The sequence below is a fragment of the Bufo bufo genome, chromosome 5 (assembly GCF_905171765.1).
Source record: "Bufo bufo chromosome 5, aBufBuf1.1, whole genome shotgun sequence".
Classification (NCBI taxonomy): domain Eukaryota; kingdom Metazoa; phylum Chordata; class Amphibia; order Anura; family Bufonidae; genus Bufo; species Bufo bufo.
In genome coordinates, this window is record NC_053393.1 from 216,506,090 (window position 1) to 216,521,581 (window position 15,492).

The following is a 15,492-nucleotide window of genomic DNA, read 5'->3' on the forward strand; positions in this document are numbered from 1 at the left end:
TGACCAGTGGTGGTAGATCACTGAGTTGGAGGTAGCTGGAATTTGGGTCCGGGATTTAGGAGTGACTGAAGAGCTTGGGTGGGAAGGTCACTCCCATACTCCATCTCGGGTGTTACCGCCACACACACAGGTGCGAGGGTGATTTTAAAAAGACACTCTGCCAGAGAGCAGTGTGTGTGGATGGTGGTCTGAGAGGAAGACTACTGAACCAAACCTCTTGGCAGTGAGGATTTGCTGGGAGAAAACTGCAGCTGGTGAGAAGCCTGTATCACTGTGTTTTGTTATTTCATTTGGACTGTTCTGTTATTTGAAGAAAGCAAGCCTGTACGGTACTGTGTGCCTAATAAACCCTGAAAAGAGACTGTTTGAGTGGTCCCGTCTCACATATGGTGGAGGATGCGGGCAATTGGTTGCTAGGAGCAACGACATGAAAACCTGTCAGTGGTGAATGTCGTGGGTTAAGGCAGCAGCAGGATTGCAACAAGAATCTGTTGAAATGGAGGAGCTCCTCAAGCAGATGGTGCAGAGCAATCTGCAGCAGCGGCAGGCACTGGAGCAGCAGCAAAGAGCCCATACAGAGGCTTTACAGGCTCAACGGCAGGCTAATGCGCAGCAACACGAGACTAAGCGTCTATTGACTGAGCAAATTGCGGCCCTCAGAGATGCTGTGACAGCACCACAAGTGGGCAAGCTTCAGGTGGTGTGCGGAAAACTGTGCAGTCTGCTTTACAGAGAATGACAAATGAGGACGACGTGGAGGCTTATTTAACTGTCTTTGAACGTATTGCAGACAGAGAGAAACTGCCTGTAGATCAGTGGGCTGAGGTGCTGGCTCCATATTTGACTGGGGAGCCGCAGAAAGCATACTATGACCTGACCTTGCAGGATTCGAGAGACTACCGCAAATTAAAAGCGGAAATACTGGCTCGCATGGGAGTCAGTCCTGCACTCCAGGCCCAGCGGGTACAACAGTGGATCTTTTGCCATGACAAACCACCGAGGTCACAGATGTTTGATCTGTTCCACTTGGTACGGAAGTGGTTGCAACCAGAGTCGTCGTACCCAGAGCAGATGGTGGAAAAAGTGGTAATGGATCGTTACCTGCACTCTCTTCCCGGGCCAGTACAACGCTGGGTTGCCCAGGGAGATCCCCAGAATGGTGACCAGCTGATAAACCTGGTTGAGAGGTACACTGCAGCGGAGAACCTCCTTGCAGGAGCTGAGAAAATAAAAATAACTCCCGGTAACCCCAAGGTTTATGCGGAACCCAGTAAGAGGGGGTTTAAACCCAGGGGAGAGCGGGGACAAGTGCCCGTGGAAACGAAAAAAGAATCACCAGAAACTGGTTCTAGACCTCCACCCCGCCGTCTTGTTTGTTGGAGGTGTCATAACCTGGGGCACATTGCAGCTCACTGTCCCATGACAAATGAACATATGGATTGTGATATGGCACGACGGTGCTCCCTGTTTGCCCATCCCGTCTGCAGTGCCATCCAGTACCAGGCAACCGGGCCTCATATGTGCCAGGTGACTGTCAATGCTAGCCCTGTGACTGCACTACTAGACTCAGGAAGCCTGGTTACACTTGTTAGAGAAAGTCTTGTTCCCGTATTGCCGGCACCTGGTCAGGGCATGGGGGTGATGTGTGTGCATGGGGATGTTAAGAACTATCCAGTTGCTCAGGTCACCATAGCCACTGAATGTGGGACTTTATTGCATACGGTGGGCATGGTGAAGAACGTATTGCATGCCATGATAATAGGGCGGGATCTTCCGTTGTTTTGGGAACTGTGGGGTAAAATGTCACCCAAACAAGTAAAATTTGCACCTGCTTATGATGTGTCTCATGTTGAGGAAATCACAAACCAGGCTATGCCTAGTGAACCAGCTGAGATAGTTGAGGGATTTCCGCTATCTGTCTTGGTGGGAGACGAGAGTGAGACCGTAGAATCTGAGCAGACCATACCCGTTCTGGATATCCCGCAAGGGAATTTTGGGACGGCCCAGGCGCAAGACCCCACTCTAAAAGGGGCTTTAGCAAATGTGACTGTTCTAAATGGTGTTCCCCAAGAGCCGGGTGCTGACCACAGGTATCCGTATTTTGAAATGCACAATGACCTCTTATATCGGGTTACCAAAGCTCACAATGAGGTGATAGAACAGTTAGTGGTTCCCGGGCCCTATAGAAAAATGGTCCTAGAAATGGCCCATACTCAGGTGACCCCCTAACACATAGGTACAGATAAAACCCGCGAACGAATATTTCAGAGGTTCTATTGGCCGGGGTGTTATAAAGAAATAGACGAATACTGCAAATCCTGCCCTACATGCCAATTAAAAGCCCCACTGTCTCATTTTAAAAGTCCGTTGGTGCCACTTCCTATTATTGAGATACCATTTGAAAGGATCGCCATGGACTTAGTGGGACCATTAGACAAATCAGCTAGGGGACACCAGTATATTCTAGTAGTGCTGGATTATGCTACCCGGTATCCAGAGGCCGTGCCGTTACGAAACTCCTCCGCTAAAACTATTGCTCGGGAGTTGTTTCATATATGCACGAGAGTGGGACTCCCCAAAGAAATCTTGACTGACCAAGGGACCCCATTTATGTCTAGGGTCATGGTCAAGCTGTGTAAACTACTGAAAATTAAACAGTTAAAAACTTCAGTGTACCATCCCCAAACTGATGGCCTTGTAGAAAGGTTCAATAAAACCTTGAAAGCCATGTTAAAAAAGGCCATTGAGAAAGATGGCAAGGATTGGGATTGTTTGTTGCCATATCTGTTGTTTTCAATCCGGGAAGTTCCTCAAGCTTCTACAGGGTTCTCACCTTTTGAGTTGCTTTATGGTAGACACCCTCTGCGTTTGCTTGATATAGCTAAGGAGACATGGGAAACTGAAGTTACTCCATACAGAAGTGTCATTGATCATGTGGTACAAATGCAAGAGAGAATTGCCAAGGTGATGCCCATAGTGAAGGAACATCTCCAGAGGGCCCAAGAAGCTCAGAGAAGTGTGTACAACCGTTCTGCCAAAATTAGAGAGTTCAAGCCAGGGGATCGGGTATTAATTCTGGTACCTACGGTTGAGAGCAAGTTTTTGGCTAAATGGCAGGGACCTTTTGAGGTGATGGAAAAAGTTGGGGAAGTAAATTATAGAGTCCATCAGCCAGGGAAAAGGAAACCAGTGCAGGTCTATCATGTAAACTTAATGAAACCTTGGAGAGAACGGGAGTCCTTGTCAGCTACGCTCTTATCTCCCACTGTTTCCGGTCCTGAGTTTGGAAAGGTGACAATTGCTAGTTCCTTATCACGTCCCCAAAGACAGGAAACTAAAGAGTTGTTGCAACGTAATACGGACACATTCTCTAGCTTACCAAGTTGCATTAATGTGGTGGAACATGATGTCATCACTGAACCCCACATAAGGGTTAAAGTAAAACCGTATCGCATCCCAGAAGCCCGTAGACAAGCAGTCTCAGAAGAGGTTCAGAGGATGTTACAATTAGGGGTAATTGAAAGGTCCAAAAGTGAATGGTCCAGCCCAATTGTGTTGGTCCCAAAACCAAATGGAAGCTGGCGCTTTTGTAATGACTTTCGGAAACTTAATGAGGTTTCCAAGATGGATGCTTACCCTATGCCTAGGGTGGATGAACTGGTTGAAAGGTTGGGTCCCGCCAGGTATATAACCACATTAGACCTCACCAAAGGGTATTGGCAAATACCATTAGCAAAAGAGGCCCGAGAGAAAACAGCCTTTTCTACGTCAGAGGGATGTTTCCACTATGTGAGGATGCCATTTGGGTTGAAAGGGGCCCCTGCTACATTTCAAAGGGCAATGGATGACATTTTGATTCCCCACAGGGAATATGCAGCAGCCTACTTAGATGACATTGTTATCTACAGCCTGGATTGGAAAAGCCATTTAAGTAAAGTCCAGGCCGTTCTAGACTCACTCAGAGAAGCAGGGTTTACAGCCAACCCAGAGAAGTGTGCCATAGGTATGGAGCAGGCCAAATACTTGGGTTATGTTGTGGGAAGAGGCATGAGTAAACCCCAGGCCAACAAGGTAGAAGCCATGCAGAGTTGGCCCCGGCCTCTTACAAAAAAACAAGTGCAGGCTTTCTTAGGGATAGTCAGGTATTACCGGCGATTTGTCCCCAACTTTGCCAGTATTGCTGCTCCTTTGTCTGACCTCACGAAAGGGAAAAAGTCAGTTATGGTTCAGTGGTCCCCGGAGGCAGAAAAGGCATTTGTAGAACTAAAGTCCGTTCTTTGTAGACAACCAGTGCTAATAGCGCCAGATTTCTCCAAGGAATTTATAGTACAGACAGATGCATCAGAGGTGGGACTAGGGGCTGTTATGTCCCAGGAGGTTAACAGAGAAGAGCATCCTGTCATGTATCTAAGTAGGAAACTGAACCCCTGTGAGAGGAATTACTCGATTGTGGAACGGGAATGTCTGGCAATAAAATGGGCCCTAGAGTCCCTAAGGTATTACCTGCTAGGCAGAAAGTTCAGACTCGTCTCAGACCATGCCCCACTGAAGTGGATGAGTCAAAACAAGGGAAATAATGCTAGGGCACAAGGTGGTTCCTGGCATTACAGGATTTTGACTATGTGGTGGAACACAGGCCAGGTAAATTGCACATCAATGCAGATGCCCTGTCAAGAGTCCATTGTTTGGTTATGGAAGGTGCCAAGCCCCCCGGCTTTAGGCAGAGGGGGGGGGGATATGTAAGCATGCAGTGGGTGACATCATAGATGGTAGGTATGTGTCACTGAGGCTGCTACGCTCAGTGATGTAAATCCCGGAGGTAAGTAGTGACCAGTGGTGGTAGATCACTGAGTTGGTGGTAGCTGGAATTTGGGTCCGGGATTTAGGAGTGACTGAAGAGCTTGGGTGGGAAGGTCACTCCCATACTCCATCTCGGGTGTTACCGCCACACACACAGGTGCGAGGGTGATTTTAAAAAGACACTCTGCCAGAGAGCAGTGTGTGTGGATGGTGGTCTGAGAGGAAGACTACTGAACCAAACCTCTTGGCAGTGAGGATTTGCTGGGAGAAAACTGCAGCTGGTGAGAAGCCTGTATCACTGTGTTTTGTTATTTCATTTGGACTGTTCTGTTATTTGAAGAAAGCAAGCCTGTACGGTACTGTGTGCCTAATAAACCCTGAAAAGAGACTGTTTGAGTGGTCCCGTCTCACAATATATAGAGAGAGAGAGAGTTTATATGTAATTATACAGTATATGCTCATATACATATACTGTATGTCTGACACCTAATCATGTACACTACTCACAAAAAGTTTGGGATATTTTATTTTCGGGGGAAATTCATGGAAAACGTAAAAGGTTCATGCTACAGTGATATTATATCATGAAAGTATGGCATTTAAGTAGAAGCAGGCAATGGTGATCTTCTCATTTCAAACAATTTATTGAAACAAAAGCCAACAACTTGTCATGTGGCCTTGAGTATCAATTACAGCTTGACAGCTAAGTATTGTCTGCTGAGGCATGGCATCCCACTCTTCTTGAAGGGCAGCCCTCAGGTCATTGAGGTTCTGGGGTACAGAGTTACGAGCCTCTACACTGCGACTCAGCTGATCTCATAGGTTTTCAATGGAATTTAGGTCTGGAGAAAGTGCAGGCCACTGGCGAGGCACTGTTGATCAATTGTTAGGTGTCATCTTGGTCTCATGATGTCAAAATGTGAACAGCATGATGACAAGGACAGTTTATATACCAATTCTAATTAAACCAGGAAATTTATTGGGCGATTCATGGATCAAACACCTGTTGTGAATTTTGCCATTAAGCTCCTTGTTAGAGAACCGCAAGTTGTGCAAAAAGAACTGAAACATTGAACCGTTGGACATGTACATTCAAAACTTTAGAGAAGGTCACATTAAAGGGAGTCTGTCACCTCCATATGGCCATATACAGTGCTTACATTGTCCTATGGCACACCTATTGTGCGATAGGAACTTATGAATAAACGAGCGACTGGCTTGATCCCAAACTAAGGAGCTTATAGGTGAGCCCTATAAAACCCTAAGAGCTCTCCATGACTGCTATGCACATGCAAGGGTCTGGATGGTAGACAATTGCATGCCCACGTACCTAAGTCTGTGTGACACCTGAAAACCCTATAATAGTGAGGGGACACGACCGCCGGCTCCCTGCACTTAATAGGGACGGAGTCAGGGTCACCTAGAATCAAGCCAGCAAGGAAACACAATAAAGTAAAGGACTTATCTGAGCAAATAGCAGAAGCAGCCTCCAGCAGTGAACACTTCATCCAGGAAGTAGTATAAACCGCAAAGTGAGGCAGTATGGGAGGGAATATAAAGGAAGACTATTAGTCTAAATAAGTGACACCTGGCAGAAGGAAAGGAGATGAGAAAGTGAAACCAAAACAAAGAAGATCATACAAGAGGTAGAGAAGAACATCTGCCAGACCTTCTCACAGAACTGGCAGTGACAGTACCCCTCCCTCTACGGGTGGACTCCGGACACTCAGAGCCCACCTTCTCAGGATGAGACCTATGGAAAGCCGTGATGAGACGAGTGGCCTTAATGTCCGCCACTGGGACCCACATCCTCTCCTCAGGACCATAACCCTCCCAATGAACGAGGTACTGAAGAGAACCGCGGATAATGCGAGAATCCACAATCCTAGAGACCTGAAATTCAAGATTACCATCAACAATAATCGGAGGAGGAGGCAAAGAGGAGGGTACAGTGGGTTGGACATAAGGTTTTAATAGGGACTTGTGAAAAACATTATGGATCTTCCAAGTCTGAGGAAGATCAAGACGGAAGGCAACGGGATTGATGACGGACAAGATCTTGTAAGGCCCAATAAACTTAGGACCCAACTTCCTTCCAGGAGGGAACCTTCAGTTTGATATTCTTTGTAGACAACCACACCAGATCACCCACATTCAGGTCCGGACCAGGCACATGTCTCTTATCCGCTACACGCTTATATCTCTCACTCATCCTCTTCAGATTACCCTGAATCTTTTGCCAAATAAATGACAAAGACGAGGAAAATCTCTCCTCATCAGGTAAACCAGAAGACCCCTCTCCAGAGAATGTCCCAAACTGCGGATAAAACCCATATACACCAAAAAATGGTGACTTATCAGAGGATTCCTGGCGACGGTTATTTAAACCAAACTCAGCAAGGGACAAAAAAGAATACCAATCCTCTTGATTCTCCACAGATATGTCTCCAGATTCTGATTGACGCGTTCGGTCTGACCATTCGACTGTGGGTGAAAAGCAGAAGAGAGCGACAACCGAACCCCCAAGCGAGAACAGAAGGCCTTCCAGAATCTGGAAACAAATTGCGTGCCCCTATCAGAAACGATGTCTGAAGGAATGCCATTCAATTTAACAATATGATCAACAAACGCTTGCGCCAGCATCTTAGTATTGGGTAACCCAGGAAAGGGAATGAAATGTGCCATTTTGCTAAAACGGTCGACTACCACCAGAATCACAGTCTTCCCCGAGGAACGAGGCAGGTCCGTAATGAGGGACCTTGGCACGAGCGCAGGTCTCGCAGGCTGCCACAAAACCCTCAACCGTCTTACGAAGAGCCGGCCACCAGAATCTCCGAGCAATGAGATCCACTGTGGCTCTACTCCCCGGGTGCCCAGCAAGGACAGTATCGTGGTGCTCCTTAAAAACCTTGTGTCGTAAAGCGAGAGGCACAAACAACCTCCCAGGAGGACAAATATCAGGAGCCTCTGCCTGGGCTGCCTGAACCTCTGCCTCCAAATCAGGATAAAAAGTAGAGACGACCACCCCTTTAGCCAAAATGGGACCCGTGTCTTCAAAGTTCCCCCCTCCGGAAAACAACGTGCAGATTCTTATGGTCGGTAAACACAGTAATAGGGTGTCTGGCTCCCTCTAACCAATGGCGCCATTCATCAAAAGCTAATTTGATGGCCAACAACTCCCTATCTCCCACATCGTAATTTCTCTCTGCAGAGGATAGTTTCCTTGAGAAAAAGGCACACGGTCGCCATTTGGCAAGAGAGGGACCCTGAGATAAGACCACACCCACACCCACCTCAGAAGCATCCACCTCAACAATAAAAGGTAGAGAGACATCAGGTTGTACCAAATTGGGAGCGGAAGCAAAACTCTCTTTAATACTAGAAAAGGCTTTAAGCGCATCTACCGACCACGAGGAAAAATCCATCCCCTTTTTAGTCATATCAGTGAGTGGCTTAACAACAGAGGAATAATTCAAAATGAACTTTCTGTAATAATTGGCAAAACCCAAAAACCGCATCAGCGCCTTCTGATTCTCAGGAAGGCCCAATAAACTTAGGACCCAACTTCCAGGAGGGAACCTTCAGTTTGATATTCTTTGTAGACAACCACACCAGATCACCCACATTCAGGTCCGGACCAGGCACATGTCTCTTATCCGCTACACGCTTATATCTCTCACTCATCCTCTTCAGATTACCCTGAATCTTTTGCCAAATAAATGACAAAGACGAGGAAAATCTCTCCTCATCAGGTAAACCAGAAGACCCCTCTCCAGAGAATGTCCCAAACTGCGGATAAAACCCATATACACCAAAAAATGGTGACTTATCAGAGGATTCCTGGCGACGGTTATTTAAACCAAACTCAGCAAGGGACAAAAAAGAATACCAATCCTCTTGATTCTCCACAGATATGTCTCCAGATTCTGATTGACGCGTTCGGTCTGACCATTCGACTGCGGGTGAAAAGCAGAAGAGAGCGACAACCGAACCCCCAAGCGAGAACAGAAGGCCTTCCAGAATCTGGAAACAAATTGCGTGCCCCTATCAGAAACGATGTCTGAAGGAATGCCATTCAATTTAACAATATGATCAACAAACGCTTGCGCCAGCATCTTAGTATTGGGTAACCCAGGAAAGGGAATGAAATGTGCCATTTTGCTAAAACGGTCGACTACCACCAGAATCACAGTCTTCCCCGAGGAACGAGGCAGGTCCGTAATGAGGGACCTTGGCACGAGCGCAGGTCTCGCAGGCTGCCACAAAACCCTCAACCGTCTTACGAAGAGCCGGCCACCAGAATCTCCGAGCAATGAGATCCACTGTGGCTCTACTCCCCGGGTGCCCAGCAAGGACAGTATCGTGGTGCTCCTTAAAAACCTTGTGTCGTAAAGCGAGAGGCACAAACAACCTCCCAGGAGGACAAATATCAGGAGCCTCTGCCTGGGCTGCCTGAACCTCTGCCTCCAAATCAGGATAAAAAGCAGAGACGACCACCCCTTTAGCCAAAATGGGACCCGTGTCTTCAAAGTTCCCCCCTCCGGAAAACAACGTGCAGATTCTTATGGTCGGTAAACACAGTAATAGGGTGTCTGGCTCCCTCTAACCAATGGCGCCATTCATCAAAAGCTAATTTGATGGCCAACAACTCCCTATCTCCCACATCGTAATTTCTCTCTGCAGAGGATAGTTTCCTTGAGAAAAAGGCACACGGTCGCCATTTGGCAAGAGAGGGACCCTGAGATAAGACCACACCCACACCCACCTCAGAAGCATCCACCTCAACAATAAAAGGTAGAGAGACATCAGGTTGTACCAAATTGGGAGCGGAAGCAAAAATCTCTTTAATACTAGAAAAGGCTTTAAGCGCATCTACCGACCACGAGGAAAAATCCATCCCCTTTTTAGTCATATCAGTGAGTGGCTTAACAACAGAGGAATAATTCAAAATGAACTTTCTGTAATAATTGGCAAAACCCAAAAACCGCATCAGCGCCTTCTGATTCTCAGGAAGCTCCCAATCAAGCACAGCGCGGACCTTCTCAGGGTCCATCCGAAAACCACAAGCGGAGAGAAGAAAACCAAGAAATGGAATCTCCGGAACCGCAAACACACATGTTTCCAGTTTAGCGTACAATTTATTCTCCCGCAGAATCAGCAAGACCTGATATAGGTGGTCCCGATGAGTACAAATTTCCCCATTAAATGATAATATAATGCTGTTCACAAAATGTTGGAAGACGGCCGGAGCATTCATCAAACCAAAGGGCATAACCAAATTCTCAAAATGACCCTCAGGGGTATTGAAGGCCGTCTTGCATTCGTCCCCTTCCCTGACCCTGACTAGGTTGTATGCCCCTCTTAAATCCAACTTTTTTTTTTTTTTCTTAACAAAAAAAAACCCAGCGGCAACAGGAACTTCGAGGGTCGGATGTGTCCCTTTCTCAGGCTCTCAGAGATATAAGTATGCATAGCGACCCTTTCAGGTTGGGAGAGATTGTATAGTCGTGATTTTGGCAGCTTGGCGCCTGGGATGAGATTAATAGGGCAGTCGTACTCCCGGTGAGGGGGAAACTCCTGGACACCACTCTCAGAAAACCCATCCGAAAATTCAGAGAGAAAAGATGGCACAGTCTTGGTAGAAACCTCTTAAAGAGATGCCGTGAAGCAATTCTCTCTGCAAAACTCACTCCAACCATTTATTTGCCTTGCTTGCCAATCAATGGTGGGATTATGTTTAGTGAGCCAGGGTAGCCCCAACACTAGAGGAGTAGGTAATCCGCTTAAGACATAACATGACATATCCTCAACATGAGTGTCACCCACAGTCAAACGGATATTGTGAACTATGCCCTTTAACGATCTTGGAGAAAGTGGAGCGGAATCGATAGCAAAAACAGGTATATCCTTTTCCAAAGTGCATACCTGGAAACCATGCATTGTTGCAAATTGATTATCAATGAGATTGACAGCTGCTCCACTATCTACAAAAATCTCACAAACAATGTTCTTGCTGTCTATCGCCACCCTGGCAGGTAGGAGAAAACGGGAACTACAAGCAAACGGCAAACCTTCAATTTCCGCATCAACCTTGCCAATAGTAGCAAATGGGAAGGTTTTAGAGGGTTTTTTTTTGTTTTGTTTTATTTTTATTACCCTCAGAAAACTTCATGAATCTCCTAGAGGTGCAAACATTAGCTAAATGATTTATACCCCCACAACAGAAACAAACCCTCCTCTGAGAGCTGAATCCTCTACTATCAGAGGCAAGCAAACCCAGCTGCATGGCCTCCTCCTCAGAGGGGATTGAGACAGACTGAGACCCCTGCGCACTGAATGAGACAGCCCCACTGTCCTTGGGCTGAATATGACAGGAAAGAGTAGTCTCCTCTCTCTCTCTCTAAGACGCCTGTCAATACGAACAGCTAGAGACATGGCTGACTCTAACGACGCTGGTCTCTCATGAAAAGCGAATGCATCTTTCAATCTTTCCGAAAGACCATGGCAAAATTGACTTCGGAGTGCAGCATCATTCCAACCAGTATCAGCTGCCCATCTCCGAAATTCAGAACAATATATCTCTGCGGAGTGTTTACCCTGGCATAAAAAATGCACTTTAGATTCAGCCAGAGCAATACAATCCGGGTCATCATATGTCTGCCCCAGGGCTACAAAAAATTCATCCACCGATCGGAGGGGCCGTGCCCCCACCGGCAGCGAAAAGGCCCAAGACTGAGCGTTATCCCTGAGCAGCGAGATGATGATCCCCACCCTCTGCTCCTCATCACCAGAGGAATGGGGAAGTAGGCGAAAATGGAGTTTGCAAGCCTCTCTAAAGCGAACAAAATTCTCACTACCCCCGGAGAACGTATCCGGAAGCGAGATCTTAGGCTCGGAACAAACTCCATGAACGCCAGCAGACACCTATACATGAATGTAATGGTACTTTTGTCTTTGTCTTTAGACTTGCAGAAGCTGGAAAAACGAGCTTTGATTGATATGCAAATGAGCACTCGCAAGTGCCCAGGGGCGGCGTTCACTGTGTTGGTGCCCAGGCTGCCCTGCCTTTTTTTCCCCCGCCCCAGCCTCTGCATATGCCCGCCCTCCTATTCGCTTGCATCATCCTAAGGTCCGGCCGAGATCCCGCGACTGTGCACTGCCTCGCATGCCCATTGTTGGCACGGCAGCGCTTTAACTACTGCGCATGCTCCGGTGAACGGCGTAAAACCAGCCTTAGGATGATGCAAGCGAATAGGAGGGCGGGCATATGCAGAGGCTGGGGCGGGGGAACAATGAAAAAAGGCAGGGCAGCCTGGGCACCAACACAGTGAACGCTGCCCCTGGGCACTTGCGAGTGCTCATTTGCATATCAATCAAAGTTCATTTTTCCAGCTTCTGCAAGTCTAAAGACAAAGACAAAGGTACCATAACATTCATGTATAGGTGTGCTATAGGGCAATGTAAGCACTGTATATGGCCATATGGAGGTGAAAGACTCCTTTTAAGTTCACCTGTAAAGGTTAGAGTGTATTTTAGGTTCATCCTCAAATTTCACCCACCAGCCAAATATCCCTAACTTTTTGTGAGTAGTGTACAGTATATATCATTTCCCCATATGGGATACAAATCTGTACAAAAACTTTAGTGAAAATAATGGCCAGTTTATTCACTACAGAGATCTCAAGTTTTGAACCAGTAGAAAAACACAAACCTTTAAGTTACTTTTACGGGTTAAGCCACACAAAGTCATCGTATTATGATCTTAATGTATTAGTAATTCACGTTTCCATTATAAAAAAAATATAAATATATATATATATATATATAAAAATTCTACTGAAATTGCATGATCATTTGTACATCCCTTATGATTACTCTGGTTGCCATTTTGTCACTGCTAATGAAAGAAAAGGTGTTTAACCTCAGGATAAATTATATAAGGTTGGATGGTACTCCAATTGATAGAGTGTGTGGGCAACAGGAGATGGTTCCCAGACCAAATAATAATGAAAATTCAGACTCCTGTACTCCACTTTGCTATTTAGGTAAATGCTTTATTTCAAAGAGCGGTTTCCAGTCAAAAAAACGTTTTTCGGCATATAGCCTTCTTCAGCATTACTGGCTGAGCCGCATGGATAGAATAAGGCAGTGGCCTAAAATAAATGGCGCCCTTTCTTTTAGACCACTGCCTTATTCTAGTGCACGCCAACCAGGGCCACCGAGCCCCATACTACTGTAGCAAACTGCAACCCACTGTGGGTACTTCAACTCAGTACAGGAGTCTGAATTTTCATTAACCTCAGGATAATTATGGTGGAGAGAGCATGCTATGTTTTTTTTTATTAATCTCAGTGGAGGGTATGTCTTTACATCAGTTTAAAGGTCCATTCACACGTCCGCAACTGTTTTGCAGTCCCCACAAACAACAAGCCCTAACACACTGCCATCGGCAGAAAAATATAAAAGTTGTGGGTTTCAGAATAAGGCGACACAAAGCTATCTTTTTATTTTATTTTTTAAAAAAGCATTTTTTTATTTTTTTTAAATAATAAAACATAAAACCATATAAATGTGATATCTCCCACATGATAAAGTTAAAATGTCCTTATTACCGCATAGTGAACATCATAAAAAACTCTGAAAGCAGTGGCTTGATTTTTCATACTGTGACCCCCAAAATTGTTTTGGTATGCCCCCCAAGCCCTCATACAGCTATGTTGATGGAAAAACAAAAAAAGTTTTCTCTTTTGAAATGGGGAGATCAAAAAGGGGCTTGCCCATAGTGGCCAGGGTGGGCCATTTATATGGATACACCTTAATAAAATGGGAATTGTTGGTGATATTAACTTCCTGTTTGTGGCACATTAGTATATGTGAGGGGGGAAACTTTTCAAGATGGGTGGTGACCATGGCGGCCATTTTGAAGTCAGCCATTTTGAATCCAACTTTTGTTTTTTCAATAGGAAGAGGATCATGTGACACATTAAACTTATTGGGAATTTCACAAGAAAAACAATGCTGTGCTTGGTTTTAACGTAACTTTATTCTTTCATGAGTTATTTACAAGTTTCTGACCACTTATAAAATGTGTTCAATGTGCTGCCCATTGTGTTGGATTGTCAATGCAACCCTCTTCTCCCACTCTTCACACACTGATAGCAACACCGCAGGAGAAATGCTAGCACAGGCTTCCAGTATCCGTAGTTTCAGGTGCTGCACATCTCGTATCATCTGAAGGCAATCGTCTATGCTGTAAAGATACGAGATGTGCAGCACCTGAAACTACGGACACCATTGTTTTTCTTGTGAAATTCCCAATAAGTTTGATGTTTCACATGACCCTCTTCCTATTGAAAAAACAAAAGTTGGATTCAAAATGTCTGACTTCAAAATGGCCACCATGGTCACCACCCATCTTGAAAAGTCCCCCCCCTTACATATACTAATGTGCCACAAACAGGAAGTTAATATCACCAACCATTCCCATTTTATTAAGGTGTATCCATATAAATGGCCCACCCTGTAAATATCTGCATATATCTATTGCATTGCACCCATATTGCTCTTGCTTGAGAAATACAAGGGAGAGAAGTTCTCTTCTTGCTAAATTAATAGCTCACCTTCATTTTCAAGGACATAAATTCTTCTTGTGGTCAGACATGTATTGGGAAAGGAATCATCAGGACAATGTGATATTAAAAAGAGCTGATCTGATTAAATATAATGTCAGCGGTTTTATTTAAACTCCTGTCTCACTTTCCTCTTGCCTCTCTCTAATTCTCGTTCCTCAGCTTGATCATTACTCTCCAGCAACATACAGCCTGCCTCCTTCTTCTGAGACTCAGTTTAATGGACCAAAGGCCCTTTTCTTGGGAAGAGTGTTAGGTAAGTGAAGTGTTCACAGTCATGAAATACAGGCTCTGCAGGACTGTGTCACCCTACTATAACTGTACTTTATGGATTACATTGAGGAGCATCAGCAAGAAATTATTACTGAGGTAAATATTGCAGAGAGCTTGTGTTCCCCAGTGGCAGACACATTTTTCCTGTGTCACCTAAGACAATGTTCAATATATCTCTTTATCAAGAAAGGTCATTTAGATCAGTGGCTTGTGGAATGGCATGGTTATGGTAAAGGATAGCAGCTGGTTATTTTATGTACAGCTATAACCTGAAGGAATAGATTCAGAAACTGGCTTATGTATGAACAGAATTGGGATCCAACATAGTTTGTCATTTCTGAACCCTGATGCACAAAACCTGGGAATCACAATTTAGAACTATCAAAGCTGTGACTAGAGGCATACAGTAGCTAAAGCGGATGCAGAGGTATCGGTCACACGCAGCCTTTGATGGAGCCCAAAAGTCTCTGGCTGTGACACCAAATACTACATGTGACGTCAGACTATCAAACTATGTGGATTTGTAATTCCTAGAGGTCCAATTCTTTGCAATCGCTTGTAGTCTAGCAAACTTCCAATCACTGGTGGCCCAGTGGTGTTATCATTTATGGTGGTCCATTGGTAGTGTAATAAGTGAGAATATACAAAAAAATATAAATAACTTGTAATATACCTATGTAACAATCATACTACACTGCTCAAAAAAATAAAGGGAACACTTAAACAACACAATGTAACCCCAAGTCAATCACACTTCTGTGAAATCAAACTGTCCACTTAGGAAGCAACA

At 45.3% G+C, this 15,492-nt stretch overlaps 2 protein-coding genes across 2 annotated transcripts in view; both read left to right on the forward strand.

Annotated features, from left to right (window-relative positions):
- CNTNAP2 (contactin associated protein 2) overlaps nt 1–15,492 on the forward strand; it is a 2,268,074-nt gene that overhangs the window by 2,160,134 nt on the left and 92,448 nt on the right. Inside the window, exon 21 of the mRNA XM_040431924.1 lies at nt 14,592–14,685. Coding sequence (XP_040287858.1) covers nt 14,592–14,685 — 94 coding nt within the window. The remainder of the gene's footprint in view (nt 1–14,591; nt 14,686–15,492) is intronic.
- The window catches only part of LOC121001043 (carboxymethylenebutenolidase homolog), a 921,426-nt gene that overhangs the window by 749,009 nt on the left and 156,925 nt on the right, over nt 1–15,492 (forward strand). The gene's annotated exons all lie outside the window — the stretch shown is intronic.